The 18,051-nt window shown below is 37.5% G+C and overlaps 1 protein-coding gene across 1 annotated transcript in view; it reads left to right on the top strand.

The window, feature by feature from the left end:
- Positions 1–1,329: 1,329 nt before the first annotated feature.
- Positions 1,330–18,051, top strand: part of LOC148311484 (NAD(P) transhydrogenase, mitochondrial-like) — a 36,972-nt gene continuing 20,250 nt past the window's right edge. The window contains exons 1-7 of the mRNA XM_088256617.1: positions 1,330–1,623; positions 10,571–10,782; positions 11,517–11,671; positions 12,733–12,873; positions 14,331–14,453; positions 15,259–15,446; positions 16,168–16,323. Of these exons, the coding sequence (XP_088112743.1) occupies positions 10,589–10,782; positions 11,517–11,671; positions 12,733–12,873; positions 14,331–14,453; positions 15,259–15,446; positions 16,168–16,323 (957 nt within the window). The 5' untranslated portion in view covers positions 1,330–1,623; positions 10,571–10,588. The remainder of the gene's footprint in view (positions 1,624–10,570; positions 10,783–11,516; positions 11,672–12,732; positions 12,874–14,330; positions 14,454–15,258; positions 15,447–16,167; positions 16,324–18,051) is intronic.

Below are 18,051 nucleotides of genomic sequence, written 5' to 3'. Positions count from 1 at the left end.
GTCCACCCTTTTACCTGTGTGACTACGATGTATGTTATATATTTAAATAAATATCCACGCAAAGACTATCGAGGGTTAATTAGTTTACGTTTTAAATATTTGAAATACAAAAATCCATTTTCTTAAGGTCCGACAAAGTACTGAAATTTTTTAAAAACCAATTCTTATGGATTTATAAAAATCATTTCGAAAGTTATGTTGACAATTCTGTTGGCAAAATTTCAACTGAATTTTTTTCAGCGGGAAAATCTAACGTCGAGGATAAAGCGCTACGAATTTAACGCAGGCCATTGGTTATTATGGACAGGCTTGTAAAACTTATTGTAGATCATTTTATGTGAGTTATAGTATCGGAATGATAAAAACGCGCCACATAAGCTGCTTGTGCACTACACAGATTTTTACCGTCCGGCAGCCGGTTTTGAAAAATAAAAGCGACTACGACAGTTTAGCGTGATCGAATTTAAATCAAGAGCACCGATCCGAAGAAAGACGGACAAAAGCACAAACCAGTCATCGTTTTATCATGCTAACTGAAGTCCCGGACAGTAAAATTCCGTGTAGCGCACAAACGCCCATATAAGTACTTTCTTAGTCATTCTCTCGTTATCCATTCAATCCACGTGTCCATACCACCAGTGATGAGATTCAAAAATTTTATAAACCGGTGCGCCCTTTAGGTACTATATTCATTGCCAGATTATTTTCCATACACACATCTAAGACAAATGATATAATGTGGTTCATTTTATGAAAAATCGTTTTTCGTAATGTTAAAAATAACAGTAGGAACATAAATATAACCTGGATAAGACGCAACGCAAGAGAAAATGAAAATATCACGAGTCTTTTATTATTTTGAGAGTCGAGAAATTTTTCAAATCATTATTTTTAAACAGTAAGTAAACACAATTCGTAAATAGGTACCTACGTACCAGATTTAATTCACCGGGGTATGTAATCATTATTTTGTAAAGAATTCTCAATTGGAAAGTAAAAATAATTACCAAATAATTAAACTCCATTTCGTTTAAACATGTAAAAGCTAGGCGGCAAAAATTCTGAAAAAATGACGTTATTTAATAATTTAAGAGTTCGCTGTCAGTTTTAGTAACGATCCTCGCCGCTAGAGCTGAAAATGTAACGAATACACCAATCAAATTATAAGTGTAGTATGTATAGAATATGTACAAAAGTTTTTTCAATTGAACTATTATGTTAGTTTGTCGGAGTACTTGCTGAAACCTTTTTGCTCGACTGCAATTTTTCTTCGCTTATTTTATTACATATGGCGTTCGCTTGTAATATCGCGAGAGCTTTCGGCTCGCCGATTCATTTTTGGATTTATCGTGTCCCGCGTGCAGGGTCACTGGCACGCGGAACATTCATTCAAAATTCACAAAAAACTAAAAAAAATACCGTGAAATTGAACACAACACACGAACGAATCGAATCATAGTTAATTATATCTTAAATTAGTGCAATATTTTGTTGTATCGCGACGGAACGGTCGGGAGTTCGCCGCGCTCCTTTGCCGGCAATTGTGCTCACAAAATACAGTGATTTTGAAAGCCAAAGTGTCCTTTCGAGGCAGAAACCACCTGAGGTTTCGGTAAACACGTGGTAAGTCTTGTTTATTTACATTTTCATACATAATATTTGATTTCCGAACCGGCGTCTCCTGTACAAATATGCTCTTCAAACAGCTGCTACCTGCTGAATCGGGTATGCATTTTTTTTATCTCGTCCTTTGTTCGAGAGAAGGATCGTAAAATAATATTATCTAGTAATATCACGCGCCTAATGTGTATTTTATATTGTTCGTGCTACGAATAACTTTAATAATATTTTTATTATCACGATCTGTTACTGTAAAATTTCTTAACTCGTACGAACGAATATGGAAGCCAACGAATACAGATTTTTACATATAAACGTTATAAAATTGATAAAATCCTTCTCACATACGAGCATAATATATATTAATCTTATTTTTATCCGTATCCGCACTACCTATGATACATAGGGCATTGTATCAAAGTAATACAGTGTTGTCTTGATCGTATATTGTAGTAAGACGCCGCTTAACGCTATCTCTATTTTATGTATTAATATTAAAATTACCTACCCGATATCGTATGAGATATTGGTATTTTTTTTAAATTACGTACGCTTTTTTTGCTTTATTATTCGCATTCAGTCTCGCGGGGCTTGTTAATGTATAGTTTTTAATGTGACTTCATTTAACGCTGTTTTGTTTACCGCTAAAATTTATCGCTTGCGTCAAGCGGTCTCACTACGCGTAGGCGAGGAATCAGTCTTAAGTTAAGGTCACTTAAAGCACTGAATGAATTGAACTTCGGCTGTTTCCGTTAAACTTCGGTCGTTTTTAGGCGCCAATTTGACAGCCGAAGTGTAATTAATAAAAAATATGCCCAGAAAAGCTGCGTGGGAACTTAATCTTAAGTAAAATGTATTGCACTAGGTAACATTGTAGAACTAACTAACTAGGCATCACGCCGCTTCCCCGCAGGGGTAGGCAGAGAGAATAGAACGCCATACCACTCTGATTTGCAAAAATTCTACGCCTCTTCCACATTCACGCATCTCCTCATACATACCCGCCGATTATTTCGACTCCTGACCTGAACACGCCTAAGTATTTGAGGGTCAGGCCCGGCCGCATTCAAGTATTTGTTGACATACCTGATCATGCCAAGTTTTCCTCAGTCTTCCGCTACTCCTTTTTCTACTACTAACTACATTCGCCTTATAAATTTATTTCCTTCGCCACTCATTCGTTCCACATGTCCAAACCATATCAACACGGTTGGTAACCGATCAAGAGTTCTTTTCGTTGAGAATTGTATAAAAGTTTTTTCCTCTTGTGGATATATGTTCTTATTGTATTAAAAAAATATATGAAAACTGCTGGCTTGGTAGAACAGCAAAAAACAAAAACAAAAAAATCATGTATTTTACAAATGTATACACGCTCGAATAAATTATTCAACCCTTCAACCACGTGAATTTTTTACCGTTATTGTACCTTGTCTCCCTATAGGTTGGATGCCCGTCGTAAATTTTACGAATATTCCGTAATCCAGGGTTAAATAAAAAATCCACATGAATATCGAATATGACATTATTTTCCAGCATAATTTTCCGAATATCGAAGCTAACGAATATGGAAGTTCTTCCATATACACTGTATGTCACAAACATCACGCCTCAGTTACTCTATATCACAAATATTATTAGTATTTATATTTATCAACGCTCATATCGCCATTCGACTCTGGTATGTGCGCTAGCACAAATTTTAGTGTGATATATTTTTTTTCGTTCATGTCCAAATATTTGTACACACATCGCTCACTCCTTTCAAGAACGTCATAAATCAAAAATCGTCAATTTTCAGTTGTGCATGTTTTCGGAATGCCTAGAAAATGTACTATATCCCAGCAAAAGAGGCATATTTTTAACTTAATATTTACCCGCTACAGGGCAGAAAATGTTGATTTTGCATTTTGAAGAAAATGTATTGCTTAATTATTTTTATAAATAAATTAAATATTTTTCAAATGTAGAAAAAACCTTCAGGTTTTACCTAAAAAGATCTGTTGCACAGTAAAAAGTTCAATAAGTGGCTTGATATTTATTTTTAATACATTGTGTTATATTTTTAAACTTTAAAATCGTTCTCCTGAAAAATCAAGTATTTTGATTTATGACGTTCTTGAAAGGAGTGAGCGACATATGGAGTTGAATTCGCTCAGGAACTCAGGATTCGTATATAAATAAGACAATATTCGCAATAGTAAAATAGCGAGTGTTTTTGCCTAGAATTTTCACACATGAAATTATAGTAACTTTAAACATAAAGAGTAAATCCACTCACGAGTAGGCATAGGCTATGAAACATAAAAAGTTGAAGCCTGAGTAGGGTCGTGATAATCGGTGTTGCATCAGCCGTAGCCAGATTTCAGTCACGTGGACGTTAGGTAATTTTTTTTTTTTAGTAAAATTAAGTTAGTTTCCGGCAATGCATTCAGCCGGACGTCAGGTTATGCCCAATTTAAAAAAAATACGTATTGGATTTTTGTTTGTTTTTTAGAATATGTATTGAAAAAATACTTTCATATAATTTTTTTAACTCCTTGCCTTTCTTTCAATAACTCTTTTCTTTCGTTAATTGATTCGGCGGTCACTTTGTGGTAAAATCTATCCATTTTTAATGTAAGTTTTATACACGGTGTTTGAAAATGATACGGAATGCATCTGAACACGTGTCACAGTATCACGTGTCACAGCATCTGAATACATAGGTCCAGATATTGATGCTACCATTGGGGTAAAAATAAATAAATGTCTGGGAAAAAAATCACTCGATAAAAATATTTTATGTGTTCCGCACTTTTGTGTTCAAACCATCCACCCTCTCCCCTATTGCGACCAGCCGAATTTGCAAATGAAATGATTTAAATCTCGGATTTTTATAAATACTGATAGAGAAAATAAAAAAATCCACGTATACTGAACGCTAAATCCGATGTTCTCTTTCTGAAAATAACCCCTAATGATATAGGCAGGCGGGTAGGTACCTACCTACTCTGAGTTGCCAAAACCCATTTTGCAACACGGTGTTTGTATTTATCGTCTAGGAGGCGGTGGCTATCACCCGCCATATTTGTTTTGACAGAGACATTAGGTATGCATAAACTGACCATTTATTTTTGTCCCCAAAACGGGACATTTACCAATTTTAACCTTATAGTATGGATATTCAAGAAAATACGTATTTTTTCATAGTTTTTATGTATTATTAAAAAGAAAGGAATTGATAAAGAAATTAAGAGGAATAAATTTTATAAATATGAAAAAAATATGTTGTTTTATATTGGGACAGGCTATGTAAAAACGGGACGGTCCCGTTCAAAACGGGACGTATGGTCACTTTAGGTATGCAGTGAAATCTCTATCTTTCGTTTTTAAAGGGACCTATTAAAATAAACTATGAATGCGGGAAAACAATGAAGTGAGTAAAGATACCGTCCTCCCAATCTGCATAACCATTCGTAGGCTAAAATTCTAAGAAGAATACAGGTTTCAGATGCAAATGTATTTATTTGAAAAAAAAAATACAAACCTGAATAGAATTTAAAAAAAATACTAATAAATAAGTTACTACCGGAAGCGGCTCCTTTTCATCAATATTGACCTCTCCTGCTATCGGTTACACAAGCTTTCGATAGTTTCTATCCCATACGTTGCTGTTGAATGTAAGAAAATTGAAAAGAATGTAAAAAAACAGACATGTATCAAATATGCAGCTTAATTCGAACGATAAATGCGATAAATGGTGATAGAGAAACGATCGATGCGGTTTAGTTTAGTATGAAATTGATTCGGGATTGAATAAATAAACGACACATCCAGGAAAACGATTATTCGAGGAACGATAGATAGAGGTTTCACTGTATATCGCTCATTCCTTTCAAGAACGTCATAAATCAAAAATCGTCATTTTTCAGTTGTGCATGTTTTCGGAATGCCCAGAAAATGCACTGTATCCCCGTGAAAGAGGCATATTTTTAACTTAATATTTACCCGCTACAGGGCAGAAAGTGTTGTTTTTGCATTGAGAAGAAAAGGTACTGTTTAATTATTTTTTTAAATATACTAAATATTTTCAAGTGGAGAAAAAACCATCAGGTTTTACTTAAAAAGATCTGTTGCACAGTAAAAAGTTCAGTAAGTGGCTTGATATTTATTTTTAATACATTGAATCATATTTTTAAACTTTAAAAACGTTCTCCTGAAAAATGAAGTTTTTATTTTTATTTATGACGTTCTTGAAAGGAGTGAGCGTTATGTACTTTTAATGAGATTAAAAAGGTTCCATACTTTATCTAGGATATTTAAAATTCTTTATTTAGCTGGAACGGTATAAAAACGGTTTTTGATAATGATGCTCATCGTGTCGAAACACGTGTCATAATAGATTTTTTTAAATAGTGGTATTTACCAAATAAGTTTAAACTAAAAATAGATGGAATACTTTTAAACTCACAGGGCCATAATATTCAATAATGGCTGTCGTTATTAATGTCACGTGGTATCAGGTTTGTCAAAATGGCCGCCATAATAAAACCGCCTTTAATTAATTTATTTTATCAATAAATTTTAAAATAAATTTTCGATCGGTTATCTGCGCCCATTTCTCATTTATTTTTACGAAGACCGCCAAATGAGACGTTTTGAGATATATTTTGTGCAAACAAAATGGATTTTAAAATAATAAAATAAAATAAAAAATCATAATAATATCGCTGACATTCTTATTGAAATCTGCAGAAAAGTAAGGGATATGTTAAGGTTTAAACTTCAGATATTTTAATAAAACGAAAAACGGACACCGCTATACGTCATCGGGTGTGTTGTGGGCGCATCCCTTTATGTATCTGCCTTATAGAACTGTAATAGTAGTAGTGTGGAATCGTTTCTGTGACGTCATTCGTTACCAACTTACGAAAACAACGTTTTTACGAAGACGAATTTCGCAAAAGAAAGCGATGAATGAAAATATTTATTATATCGGCTGTTATAAACACAAAACGAGTCTTACACAATTACTTAAAAGGTTGAGTATGTTCAATTAGTCATTCCTCCCGAGTGGTAAAAGAGCGGGTAAATATTAAGTGGAAAATATGCCGCTTTTGCTGGGATATAGTACACTTTCTGGGCATTCCGAAAACATGCACGACTGAAAATTAACGATTTTTGATATATCGCTCACTCCTTTCAAGAACGTCATGAATCAAAAATCGTCAATTTTCAGTTGTGCGTGTTTTCGGAATGCCCGGAAAATGTACTATATCCCAGCAAAAGCGGCATATTTTTAGCTTAATATTTACCCGCTACAGGGCAGAAAGTGTTGTTTTTGCATTTTGAAGAAGAGGTATTGTTTAATTATTTTTTTAAATATACTAAATATTTTTCAAATGGAGAAAGAACCTTCAGGTTTTACCTAAAAAGATGTGTTGCACAGTAAAAAGTTCAATAAGTGGCTTGATATTTATTTTTAATACATTGTATTATATTTTTAAAAACATTCTCCTTTAAAATTTAAAAACGTTCTCCTGAAAAATCAAGTTTTTTTTTATTTATGGCGTTCTTGAAAGGAGTGAGCGATATGACGTGGTTGAAAGGAGTGAGCGATATAAGGACACACTAAAAATGTTGTAACCAATCCAATTTCTTGGGGTGATTTGGTTTGGTCTTGTTTATTGTATATCCTATTATTATTTTGTCCGCCTCCGTAGTGTAATGGTCAGCACGTTCGGCTACCGTTCTGGAGGTCCCGGGTTCGATTCTCAAGGGGGCTAAAATAATAAGTGATTTTTTCACTGTCATATTTATTTAATATTACCCTGGACTGGTACCTGAAGCGGAGGGCTGATCACCTTTCCTTCACGTGTAAACGATCAAGATAACACTGCGTTTATATGACGCAGTGCCCTATGCACCATTGGGGTGCGATAAGGGATTTATTATATTATATTCTTATGCCTATTTATTATACCTGTTTATTGTTTTGTCCGCCTCCGTAGTGTAATGGTCAGCACGCTCGGCTACCGTTCTGGAGGTCCCGGGTTCGATTCTCAAGGGGGCTAAAATAATAAGTGATTTTTTCACTGTCATATTTATTTAATATTACCCTGGACTGAAGCGGAGGGCTGATCACCTTTCCTTCATGTGTAAACGATCAAGATAACACTGCGTTTATATGACGCAGTGCCCTATGCACCATTGGGGTGCGGATAAGGGTTTTATTATTATTATTATTATTATTACAGAGGACCTGTCCTATTACAAGGCCGAGGTATCTTGTGTAATGATGACACCTGTTACGTTTTTTTGTGCAAACAGAACTCTCCAACGATTGTGCTATGCATGAATTATTTGTGTGCTTTAGATACGAGCGTGGGGTAACACTATAGAATGACAAGTCGCGGATTGCGATAACTAAAGTCAGACGTGTTTATACAGGGTGTTTGATAACACTTGGGCATATATACCCTCGGCAAACATTTGCATAATATCACCGAATGTCTGCCGGACGGATTTTCAATATTAGTTTGCCTATTTTTTTTTTTTTTAACCCGCCTCCCTGGTGTAATGGTTAGCGTGTTTAGCTACCCGTGCTGGAGGTCCCGGGTTCGATTCCCAGGGGGGTGGGTCAAATAAATATAACTGATTTTTTCACTCTAATATTTATTCAATATTACCCTGGACTTTCCTTCGTGTGTTAACGATTAAGATAACATTGCGTTTAAATAGTGTAGTGCCCTATGCACCATTGGGGTGCGGATAAGGGTTTGAAAAAAAAAAGTTATTATTTACACTTTTTCCGCATGTCCTAACAATGTCAACACACCTTTCTTAATTTTGTCTATAATGCTTATCTCAACTTTGCATTCTTTCCTTATTGCACCATCGGAACATCTACCGTCCATCGTTTTGCCGCTTATTCGTCCGAGGGATCGTATTTCGCCTGCATTCAGTCTACTTTTATACTTTTGCTAACTACATGTCAACTCCGTGTAAAAATTCCTAACAGTAAATAATGAAAACTAATAAATAAAATTTGTATTTAATTATATTTCCTCACTCATTCGTTCCACATGTCCAAACCATCTCAACACACCTTTCTCAATTTTATCGATAATGCTCATTTCAACTTTGCATTTCTTCCTCATTTCACCGTTCAAACATCTCGTGGATCGTTTTGCCGCACATACTTCTGAGTAGACTGAATGCAGTCGAAATGCGATCTCTCAGAAGAATGTGCGACAAAACGATGTATGATAGATGCGCGAATAGTGAAATAAGGAAGGAATGCAAAGCTGAGATAAGCATTATCGATAAAATTAAGAAAGGTGTGTTGAGATGGTTTGGACATGTAGAACGAATGAGTGAGGAAAGAACAGTAAAACAAATTTATGAGGCGAATGTTATTGGGAAAAGAAGCAGAGGAAGACCGAGAAAAACATGGCATGATCAGGTATGCCAAATACTTGAAAGTTGTCAGGTTAGGAGTCGTAACAATCGGCGGGTATGTATGAGGAGATGCATGAACGTGGAAGAGGCGAAGAATGTTTGCAAGGACAGAGTGGTGTGGCGCTCTATTCTCTCTGCCTACCCCTGCGGGGAAGCGGCGTGATGGTTAGTTAGTTAGTTAGTTTGGATTTCTATTGTTTATGGTTTTTCGTATTAATTCATGAAAGCGTAAATAAAAATTATAAAAATAAAAACTCGTATTGAAAAACCGACCAATTCTAGATCACTTGATCACTGTCATAAGTGGAGTGCAAATAAAAGTATTATATGTTACATTCCCAATTGGACAATTTCTTTGCTTTTATCGCGTTTGTAGCAAACTTCACACTCAATTATAGGCGCTAACTGGCCATCAGGTGCGCGAATCCGGCTGACAAATTTGATTTATTTAAAAAAATAAATAAAAAGAGAAGTACCTATTTCGCTCACTCCTTTCAACAACGTCATATATCAAAAAACTAGATTTTTCAGGAGATCGTTTTTAACGTTTAAAAATATAATAAAATGTATTAAAAATAAATATCAAGCCACTTATTGAACTTTTTACTGTGCAAAAGATCTTTTTAGGTAAAACCTGAATGTTTTTTCTCCATTTGAAAAATATTTAGGATATTTAAAAAAAAATAATTAAACGATACCTTTTCTTCAAAATGCAATGACAACACTTTCTGCCCTGTAGCGGGTAAATATTAAGTTAAAAATATACCACTTTTTCTGGGATGTAGTACATTTTCTGGGCATTCCGAAAACATGAACAAATGAAAATTGAGGATTTTTGATATATGACGTTGTTGAAAGGAGTGAACGATTTGTGTTTTTAATATTTACAAAAATACTTCAATTTCATACTATTTCTGTGAGCCTAAGCGGTTCATTATTAGAAATAGGTATCAAATTATGGCAGAGTGGGTTCGAACCAAGAAACTCTGACTCAAGAGTCTGCGACACTTACCATGGGACCACAACCCGACAAACCAATTTTGCATATTATTTTTTGACATCTCATCAAAGATGAAGAAAAATATGGAAGTCTGGGCATTTACGGGGCTGACGACCATTATAGGCTCGTTTAAGTGATCACTTTACATACATGTAACATTCACCAATTCTACCCATTATTGACAACCGCACTTCTAAAATTCTTGGAAGTTCTATATATATGTATATATATATATAAATAAAGAAACCTTGTTCTTGAATCAATAGAACTTCACTAGAGACATCTATTGGTAAGATGAAAAGAAGCTTTTTACTGAGCAGAAACTCTTATATTAGAATGTGAGGTCCGAATCCTATTTATTGACATACATGAGAAACTCCATCACTAGTAATTTTGGTCGGTTGGAAGATAACGATGATCTCCTGTAGAAGTATGGGGGGTTCTTCAGAATTCTGTGGTGCTAGAGAAAAGGATGAAGTCATTACAGATCGCTCTCTCTCATTCCAGAATCCAGCCCAGTTCCCGATGTGCGGCATGTGCGGAGTGCGCGCGGCGCTGGCGGCCCGGTCGGCCCTGTGCGGCCGCCGCGCCCCCGGAGCCGCCCAGCGCTGGAGGCTGATGGCCTCGCAGGCCGGAGCGCCCAAAGCGCCCCCCGCGGGCGTGCCGTACACCAAGCTGACGGTCGGCGTGCCCAAAGAGTCCTGGACCAACGAGAGGAGGTGACCCTGCAATTCTTATTTTCCGTCTTATTCCTCATTACTGAGGGTTGTGACTCTGGTGGAAGTGATGACTCTTCTCCAGTTATCCCTTGACTGCGCTGCACGTAGCGCTCCAAACACCTTTACGATCGGTCCATTGTGTGGGGGATCTGCCATAAAATACGCACAGCATAATATATTGTTTTGTTAACAAGTTGAAATAATTTATTTATTCTTTCGGCATTCACTTTGTGGTAAGACATGATGAAAACACTTGTTTTTTTTTACCACTTGAGTTTATTTTATTATGACAACTAGTTTTGGAAGCTATACTTCCATTTTCAAGACTAAATATAAACATTCTTCTTCTCCGTCTTATTTTTCACTACTGAGGGTTGTTACCCTTGTGGCACACTCACATTTTTAATAACCAACTAGTTTCGGCAACAACCTGTTGCCCTCTTCAGGGCAATAACTTTAGTCATAAATTAAACCCTGAAGAGGGCAACAGGTTGTTGCCGAAACTAGTTGGTTTATAAAAATGTGAGTGGATCAAAACACAAAGTCTTTTTATTTCTCGAAATAATATATCAATATGATCCACAAAGTTAATGCTTTCAATATTCAAAACTCTATGTTATGTTCAGGCATGTTTGGCGTGCGTCTTAAGACGCTTTTGGCAGTTAACCGGTTATGAAGATTCACCGCGATATCTGATAATTTGTACGATGGACGTTTGAATGGCCAAATTTCAGAGTGGCCGTGTCCCCTGCCTCCGTGGCCAACCTGGTCAAGAAGGGCTTCAACGTGGCCATCGAGGAGAACGCGGGGGCCCTCGCCAAGTTCCCCAACCAGATGTACGAGGAGGCCGGAGCCAAGATAACCGACGCCAACAAGACCTTCGAATCAGGTAATGTGTTACCGTATTCAGCTGAGTGGAGAGATTCCTTCTCTATGTTCCCGATAACTCTGTCCAGTTTTATGGCTGTTAGGTAGTTCTGTCGCCCAGTTGGTAGAATCGACCTGCCAATGATGATGCCAAATGCACGCCTTATAAACAATGGCATCTATATGGCTGGTCCCAAATTTGTGCATTATTTATAAAGGCATCTGCATGACTGGTTCGAAATGCATACCTTGATAACAATGGCATCTATATGACTAGTCCTAAATGTGTGTCTTGTTATCATGGCATATATAAGTGCCAAATGCGTGTCTTGTTAACAGCGGCATCTATGTGTGAGAAATATATCTCTGGATAACAATGGCATCCATATGACTGGTCCCAAATGCGTGCCTTGTTTATATTGGTATCTGTATGAGCCAAATGTATGCCTTGTTATCATGGCAAATGTATGCCTTGTTATAAATGGCATCTATATGACTGGTCCCAAATGCGTGCCTTGTTTATAATGGTATCTGTATGTGCCAAATGTATGCCTTGTTATCATGGCAAATGTATGTCTTGTTAACAATGGCATCTATATGACTGGTCCCAAATGCGTGCCTTGTTTATAATGGTATCTGTATGTGCCAAATGTATGCCTTGTTATCATGGCAAATGTATGTCTTGTTAACAATGGCATCCATATGACTGGTCCCAAATGCGTGCCTTGTTTATATTGGTATCTGTATGTCCCAAATGTATGCCTTGTTATCATGGCAAATGTATGCCTTGTTAACAATGGCATCTATATGACTGGTCCCAAATGCGTGCCTTGTTTATAATGGTATCTTTATATGCCAAATGGGCATCTATGAGTGAGAAATATATACATACCTTGTTAATAGTTGCATCTATATTGCCAAATGCGTGCCTCGTTAACAATGGCATCTACATGTGCCAAATGTATGCCATGTTATCATGGCATATACAGGTGCCGAATTCATGCCTTGCTAGCAATGCCATCTATAGGTGCATGAACATATAAAACTAACCTTTTGATTGCTAAATTGACCTTGTCTTTCCAGACATCATCCTTAAAGTGAGACAGCCCTCGGACAAGGAGGTGCCCCTCTTCAGGGAGCAGTCAACTCTCATCTCCTTCCTGTATCCCGCCCAGAACAAGGACCTCATCAAGCTGCTGGGAGATAAGAAGATGAACGCTTTCGGTGAGCCATTGACAAACCTCTGTTTGCCTCTCTCTGTTGCCATTTTATTTTATCCGGATCCACGTGGCTCGCATAACCGTATATGTTTTCACAAAACATGCCCTATACGCGGCTGACATAAGCGTATGTGTTTTTACTTTGCTCCAAGTTTCGAACCTCAGTTCAACTTGGAGGGATTTTTTCATGGTGTGGAACTTTGAATAAATGATACGTCAATCCTTGGCCTTATGACATCTGTTGAAATATCTGACTGATAATTTTTAACATCACAAGGATAAATAAAAGAACAGATCCCTGATTTTTCTTGAGGTCGGTAATTAGTCCGCGCCATAATCATGCCCTATATCTGTCTCACTCTCGACGCTGCGCATCGCCAGTGGGTAAGAGTGACACACGATGCGTGCTTCGATTTATTTATGTTACGATCTTATTTATTTATATTACGATATATTTCAAGAATAATGTGACACGAGTGTATTATAGAGTACCAAAAAGGCACAATGAATCCCATTGACCGTTTTTGTTTTGCGAAAATAAATCGTTTCTTAACTAAATACATGATAAAAGTAATCATTTAAAAATGGCGAAATACCACTGCGTACGGGCGTCTCTCAGGAACAAAGTTAACGCGGTTTAAAAGGTTAATCTGTTATTTTTTGACATCTCATCAAAGATGAAGAAGAATATGGAAGTCTGGGCATTTACGGGGCTGACGACCGTCATCGGCTGGTTTAAGTGATCACTTTACACACGTGTAACATAACATTCCCCAATTCTACCCATTATTGACAACCACACTACTCAAATTCTTGGAAGTTCTTTATATATGAACCAATTTAGAAACCTTGTTCTTGAATCACTAGACCTTCACTAGAGACATCTATTGGTGAGATGTAAAGAAGCTTTTTATTAAGCAGAAACTCTTATATTAGTATGTGAGGTCCAAATCCTGGATTATAATCACACACATGAGAAACGCCAGAAAATACCATTTTCATTTTTATTATTTAAGCTTATAATTTGACCAGATAATTTATTTACGGGGAGCCCCGTAAATGCCCAGACTTCCATATTCTTCTTCATCTTTGATGAGATGTCAAAAAATAATATGAAAATAACTCCTGTAATTGGAGATAATCCAGATTTTGTGAACAAGTATTTGGACACACTCAAAATGTTGTAAGGTTAATCTGTGTTGGGAACAGGATAAACTGGCGTGGGCCAGTCAGGAACTTATTGGCATTTGCTCATTGCTGGGAGAAAACCACGTAACTGAAGAGGGTTCAGCATTTTTTGTCCTAGCATGATATATGGTACCAATGTCCTTCGCTAGTTTTATCATATCGCTCACTCCTTTCAACAACGTCATATATCAAAAAACTTGATTTTTCAGGAGATTGTTTTTAAAGTTTTGGTGATGTTTTTATTGAAGTGTGTAATTGTCATGGTGTTTTCAGCTATGGACTGCGTGCCACGCATCAGCAGGGCCCAGGTGTGGGACGCGCTCAGCTCCATGGCCAACGTTGCCGGCTATAGGGCCGTCATAGAAGCGTCCAACTACTTCCCTAGGTTCTTCTCAGGTATATCTCACCGTCATTCCTACATGTTTCCATATGTGTGATATGCGATTTTTAACTAAGGAGTTACCTCCCTAATATATTGTACTGCTTTTGTTTAGGTAGGGAGTTTGCGACACAACTTGAATATAATTTGTTAAGTAGATTAATTAGTTTGTCTGCCTTCATGGTGTAATGGTTAGCCTGTTTAGCTACCATGCTGGAGGTCTTGCGTTCAATTCCCAGGAGAGGTCGAAAGATATTACCCTCGACTCGTTCCTGAAGCACAGGAGTAATCGCCTTGCCTTTATCTGTTAACGATCAGGATAACACTGCGTCAATAAGATGCAGTGCCCTATGCACCGTTGGGTGCGGATAAGTGTAAAATTAAAATTAAAATCAGTAGACTTCAAATTAATCCAGCTGGCGATCCGTCTCTTCAGAGGTCTGCTGGGGGTCATCTACTTTGGGTGGCCGTGCAGTGCAATGTGGGGGAGTCTGGATGGTTCCATTCTCCTCACATGTGCATACCATTGTCTCCTTCGTTGCCTTCCCCACCTAACGACATCTTCATCTCGCATATTTCCCTGATCCTGGTTTCTTATTCTATCTCGAAGACTCTTGCCTGATATGCTCCTTAGAGTCTTCATTTCTGACACTCTAAGCGGGTTTTTTGTGCACGTTGTCCGCTCTACTCTCGATTCCATACGTCCTTCCCCACCTAATGACGTCTTCATCTCGCAATTCTCCCATCCCGGTGTTCCTTATTCCATCTCTGTTCTTTGATCTTCTTATCTTGTCGAGTGACACGGGTGTGTCTCTGCTGCAGGTCAGATAACGGCCGCGGGCAGGGTGCCCCCCTGCCGCGTGCTGGTGGTGGGCGCCGGTGTGGCGGGGCTGGCCGCGGCCGCGCAGGCGCGCTGCATGGGCGCCAAGGTCAGGGCCTTCGACACGCGCCCCGCCGTCCGCGAGCAGATCGAGTCCCTCGGCGCGCAGTTTGTCACCATGGACATGCAGGTAGGGTTGCTCTTGATGTCAATTTTTTATGCAATCATGATTTAATGTTGGGCGCATCCTATGTTGGGCGCATCCTATGTTGGGCACATCCTAGGTTGGGCACATCCTATGTTGGGCACAACTTATTATGGGAGCGTCCGATGTTTTGCATTTCCGATGTTGGGCATATTTGAGGTTGGGCACATCTGATATTGGGCACATCTGGTGTTGGACATATCCAATGTTAGACGTATCTGATTATAGACATATCAGACACATGCTAGACACATGCGATGTTAGACACATACAATGTTGGACACATACAATGTTGGTCAGATCTGACTTTGGATACTTGATGCTAGATACATCTCGGCTGTCCAAACTCAAAACACAGTAAGGGACATTTTTTTTTAGTACGTTTTTTTTTGCATTTTTAGACCAAGTAGATTTTACTTGATGTTAGACAAATTTGGAGAATCTACGCCCCAGTATATGAAATACTTGATCATACCAAGTTTTCCTCGATCTTCCTTTGTTCCTATTTCCAAACTACATCCGCCTCATAAGTTAGTCTACTGTTGTTTCTTCACTCATTCGTTCCACATGCCCAAACCATCTCAACACACCTTTCTTAATTTGATGGAGAATCTTTATCTCAGCCTTGTATTATTTCCTTATTTGACTATTGGAACATCTATCGTATATCATGACTGATTGCATATTATGTATCCTTTCTCCACAGGAAGACGGCAGCGGTGGCGGCGGCTATGCCAAGGAGATGTCGGACGCCTTCATGAAGGCCGAGAGGGAGCTGCTGGGTAAGGAGGCACGCCAGGCGGACGTGGTCATCACGACGGCTCTGATCCCCGGCAAGCCGGCACCTCTGCTCATCCTGGAGGTAAGATTAAGATTAAAGATGCTAGAAAACATGATTTACAATTTTTATTTCCCTTCTATTTGTACCCTTCACCTTCCATGTGCCCAAATACTTCACAAACCTGGATTATCTCCAATTAGGAGTTATTTTTAACATTTTTTTGACATAGATGAAGAAGAATATGGATGTCTGGGCATTTACAGGGCTTACGATTGTATTAGACTTAACCGTTCCCTTACGGTGCTAAAAACTTCCACATGCTCCAGTGATATGTCGCTCACTCCTTTCAAGAACGTCATAAATCAAAAATCGACAATCTTCAGTTGTGCATGTTTTCGTAATGCCCAGAAAATGTACTTTATCCTAGCAAAAGCGGCATATTTTTAACTTGATATTTACCCGCTACAGGGCAGAAAGTGTTGTTTTTGCATTTTGAAGAAAAGGTATTGTTTAATTATTTTTTTAAATAAACTAAATATTTTTCAAATGGAGAAAAAAACCTTCAGGTTTTACCTAAAAAGATCTGTTGCACAGTAAAAAGTTCAATAAGTGGCTTGATATTTATTTTTAATAGTTGTATTATATTTTTAAACTTTAAAAACGTTCTCCTTAAAAATCAAGTTTTTTGATTCATGACGTTCTTGAAAGGAGTGAGCGATATATGTATTCATATTATGTTGTATAATACAAAAGAATTTGAAATAAAGAAAAAAAAATACCAATCTCTTTATTGATGTTAACTATATATATGTACATAATAATCAAATCCTGTCGCCAGCGGTCCTCAGGCGTAAAAAACACCCTTCCGAAATATGTTAAAAAGTACTTTTTTTTTTTTTTTCCATAGATCATATCGTTTTCACTATTTTTCTAACTACTAGTGTTTATGAGTATTATTTAGACTAGATTGTAGATGAAAACACTTGTTTTTTACCACTTAACCGGATCCACGCGGCTCGCATAACCGTTTGTGTTTTTACAAGACATGCCCCATACGCGGCTGACATAAGCGTTTGTGTTTTCACTTTGCTCCAAGTTTCGAACCTCAGTTCAACTTGGAGGGATTTTTTCATGGTGTGGAACTTTGGATAAAATAATACGTCAATCCTCGGCCTTATGACATCTGTTGAAATATCTGACTAATAATTTGTAATATCACAAGGATAAATAAAACAACAGATCCCTGATTTTTCTTGCGGTCGGTAATTAGTCCGCGCCATAATCATGCCCTATATCTGTCTCACTCTCGACGCTACGCATCGCGAGTGGGTAAGAGTGACACACGATGCGTGCTTTGATTTATTTATGTTACGATCTAATTTGTTTATATTACGATATATTTCAAGAATAATGTGACACACGTGTATTATAGAGTACCAAAAAGGCACAATGAATCCCATTGAACGTTTTTGTTTAGGAAAATAAATCGTTTCAAAACTAAATACATGATAAAAGTAATAATTTAAAAAACGGCAAAATACAGCCGCGCACGAGCGTCTCTTAGGAACAAAGTTAACGCGTTTAAAAGGTTAATATTACATTGTGGCTATACTAGCAAAAATATGACATTTTGACTTAACACACTATCTGCGGGCGGATTCGCGCTCATAATAGAAATAAACGTCTCTGAAAAGAAGTGATAACATTTAACCGTACTGTATACATGGATATGAGATCAATAGATGCCGCAAAAGTCATGCGTAAAAATAACTTACACGCAATTTTCGATGAGGCGAGTGAAAAGGTTAA

This window comes from Brachycentrus maculatus, unplaced genomic scaffold (genome assembly GCF_059751285.1).
Source record: "Brachycentrus maculatus isolate JH-2025_06_01 unplaced genomic scaffold, ASM5975128v1 h1tg000064l, whole genome shotgun sequence".
Lineage (NCBI taxonomy): Eukaryota > Metazoa > Arthropoda > Insecta > Trichoptera > Brachycentridae > Brachycentrus > Brachycentrus maculatus.
This window is presented reverse-complemented; position numbering and strand designations above follow the sequence as displayed.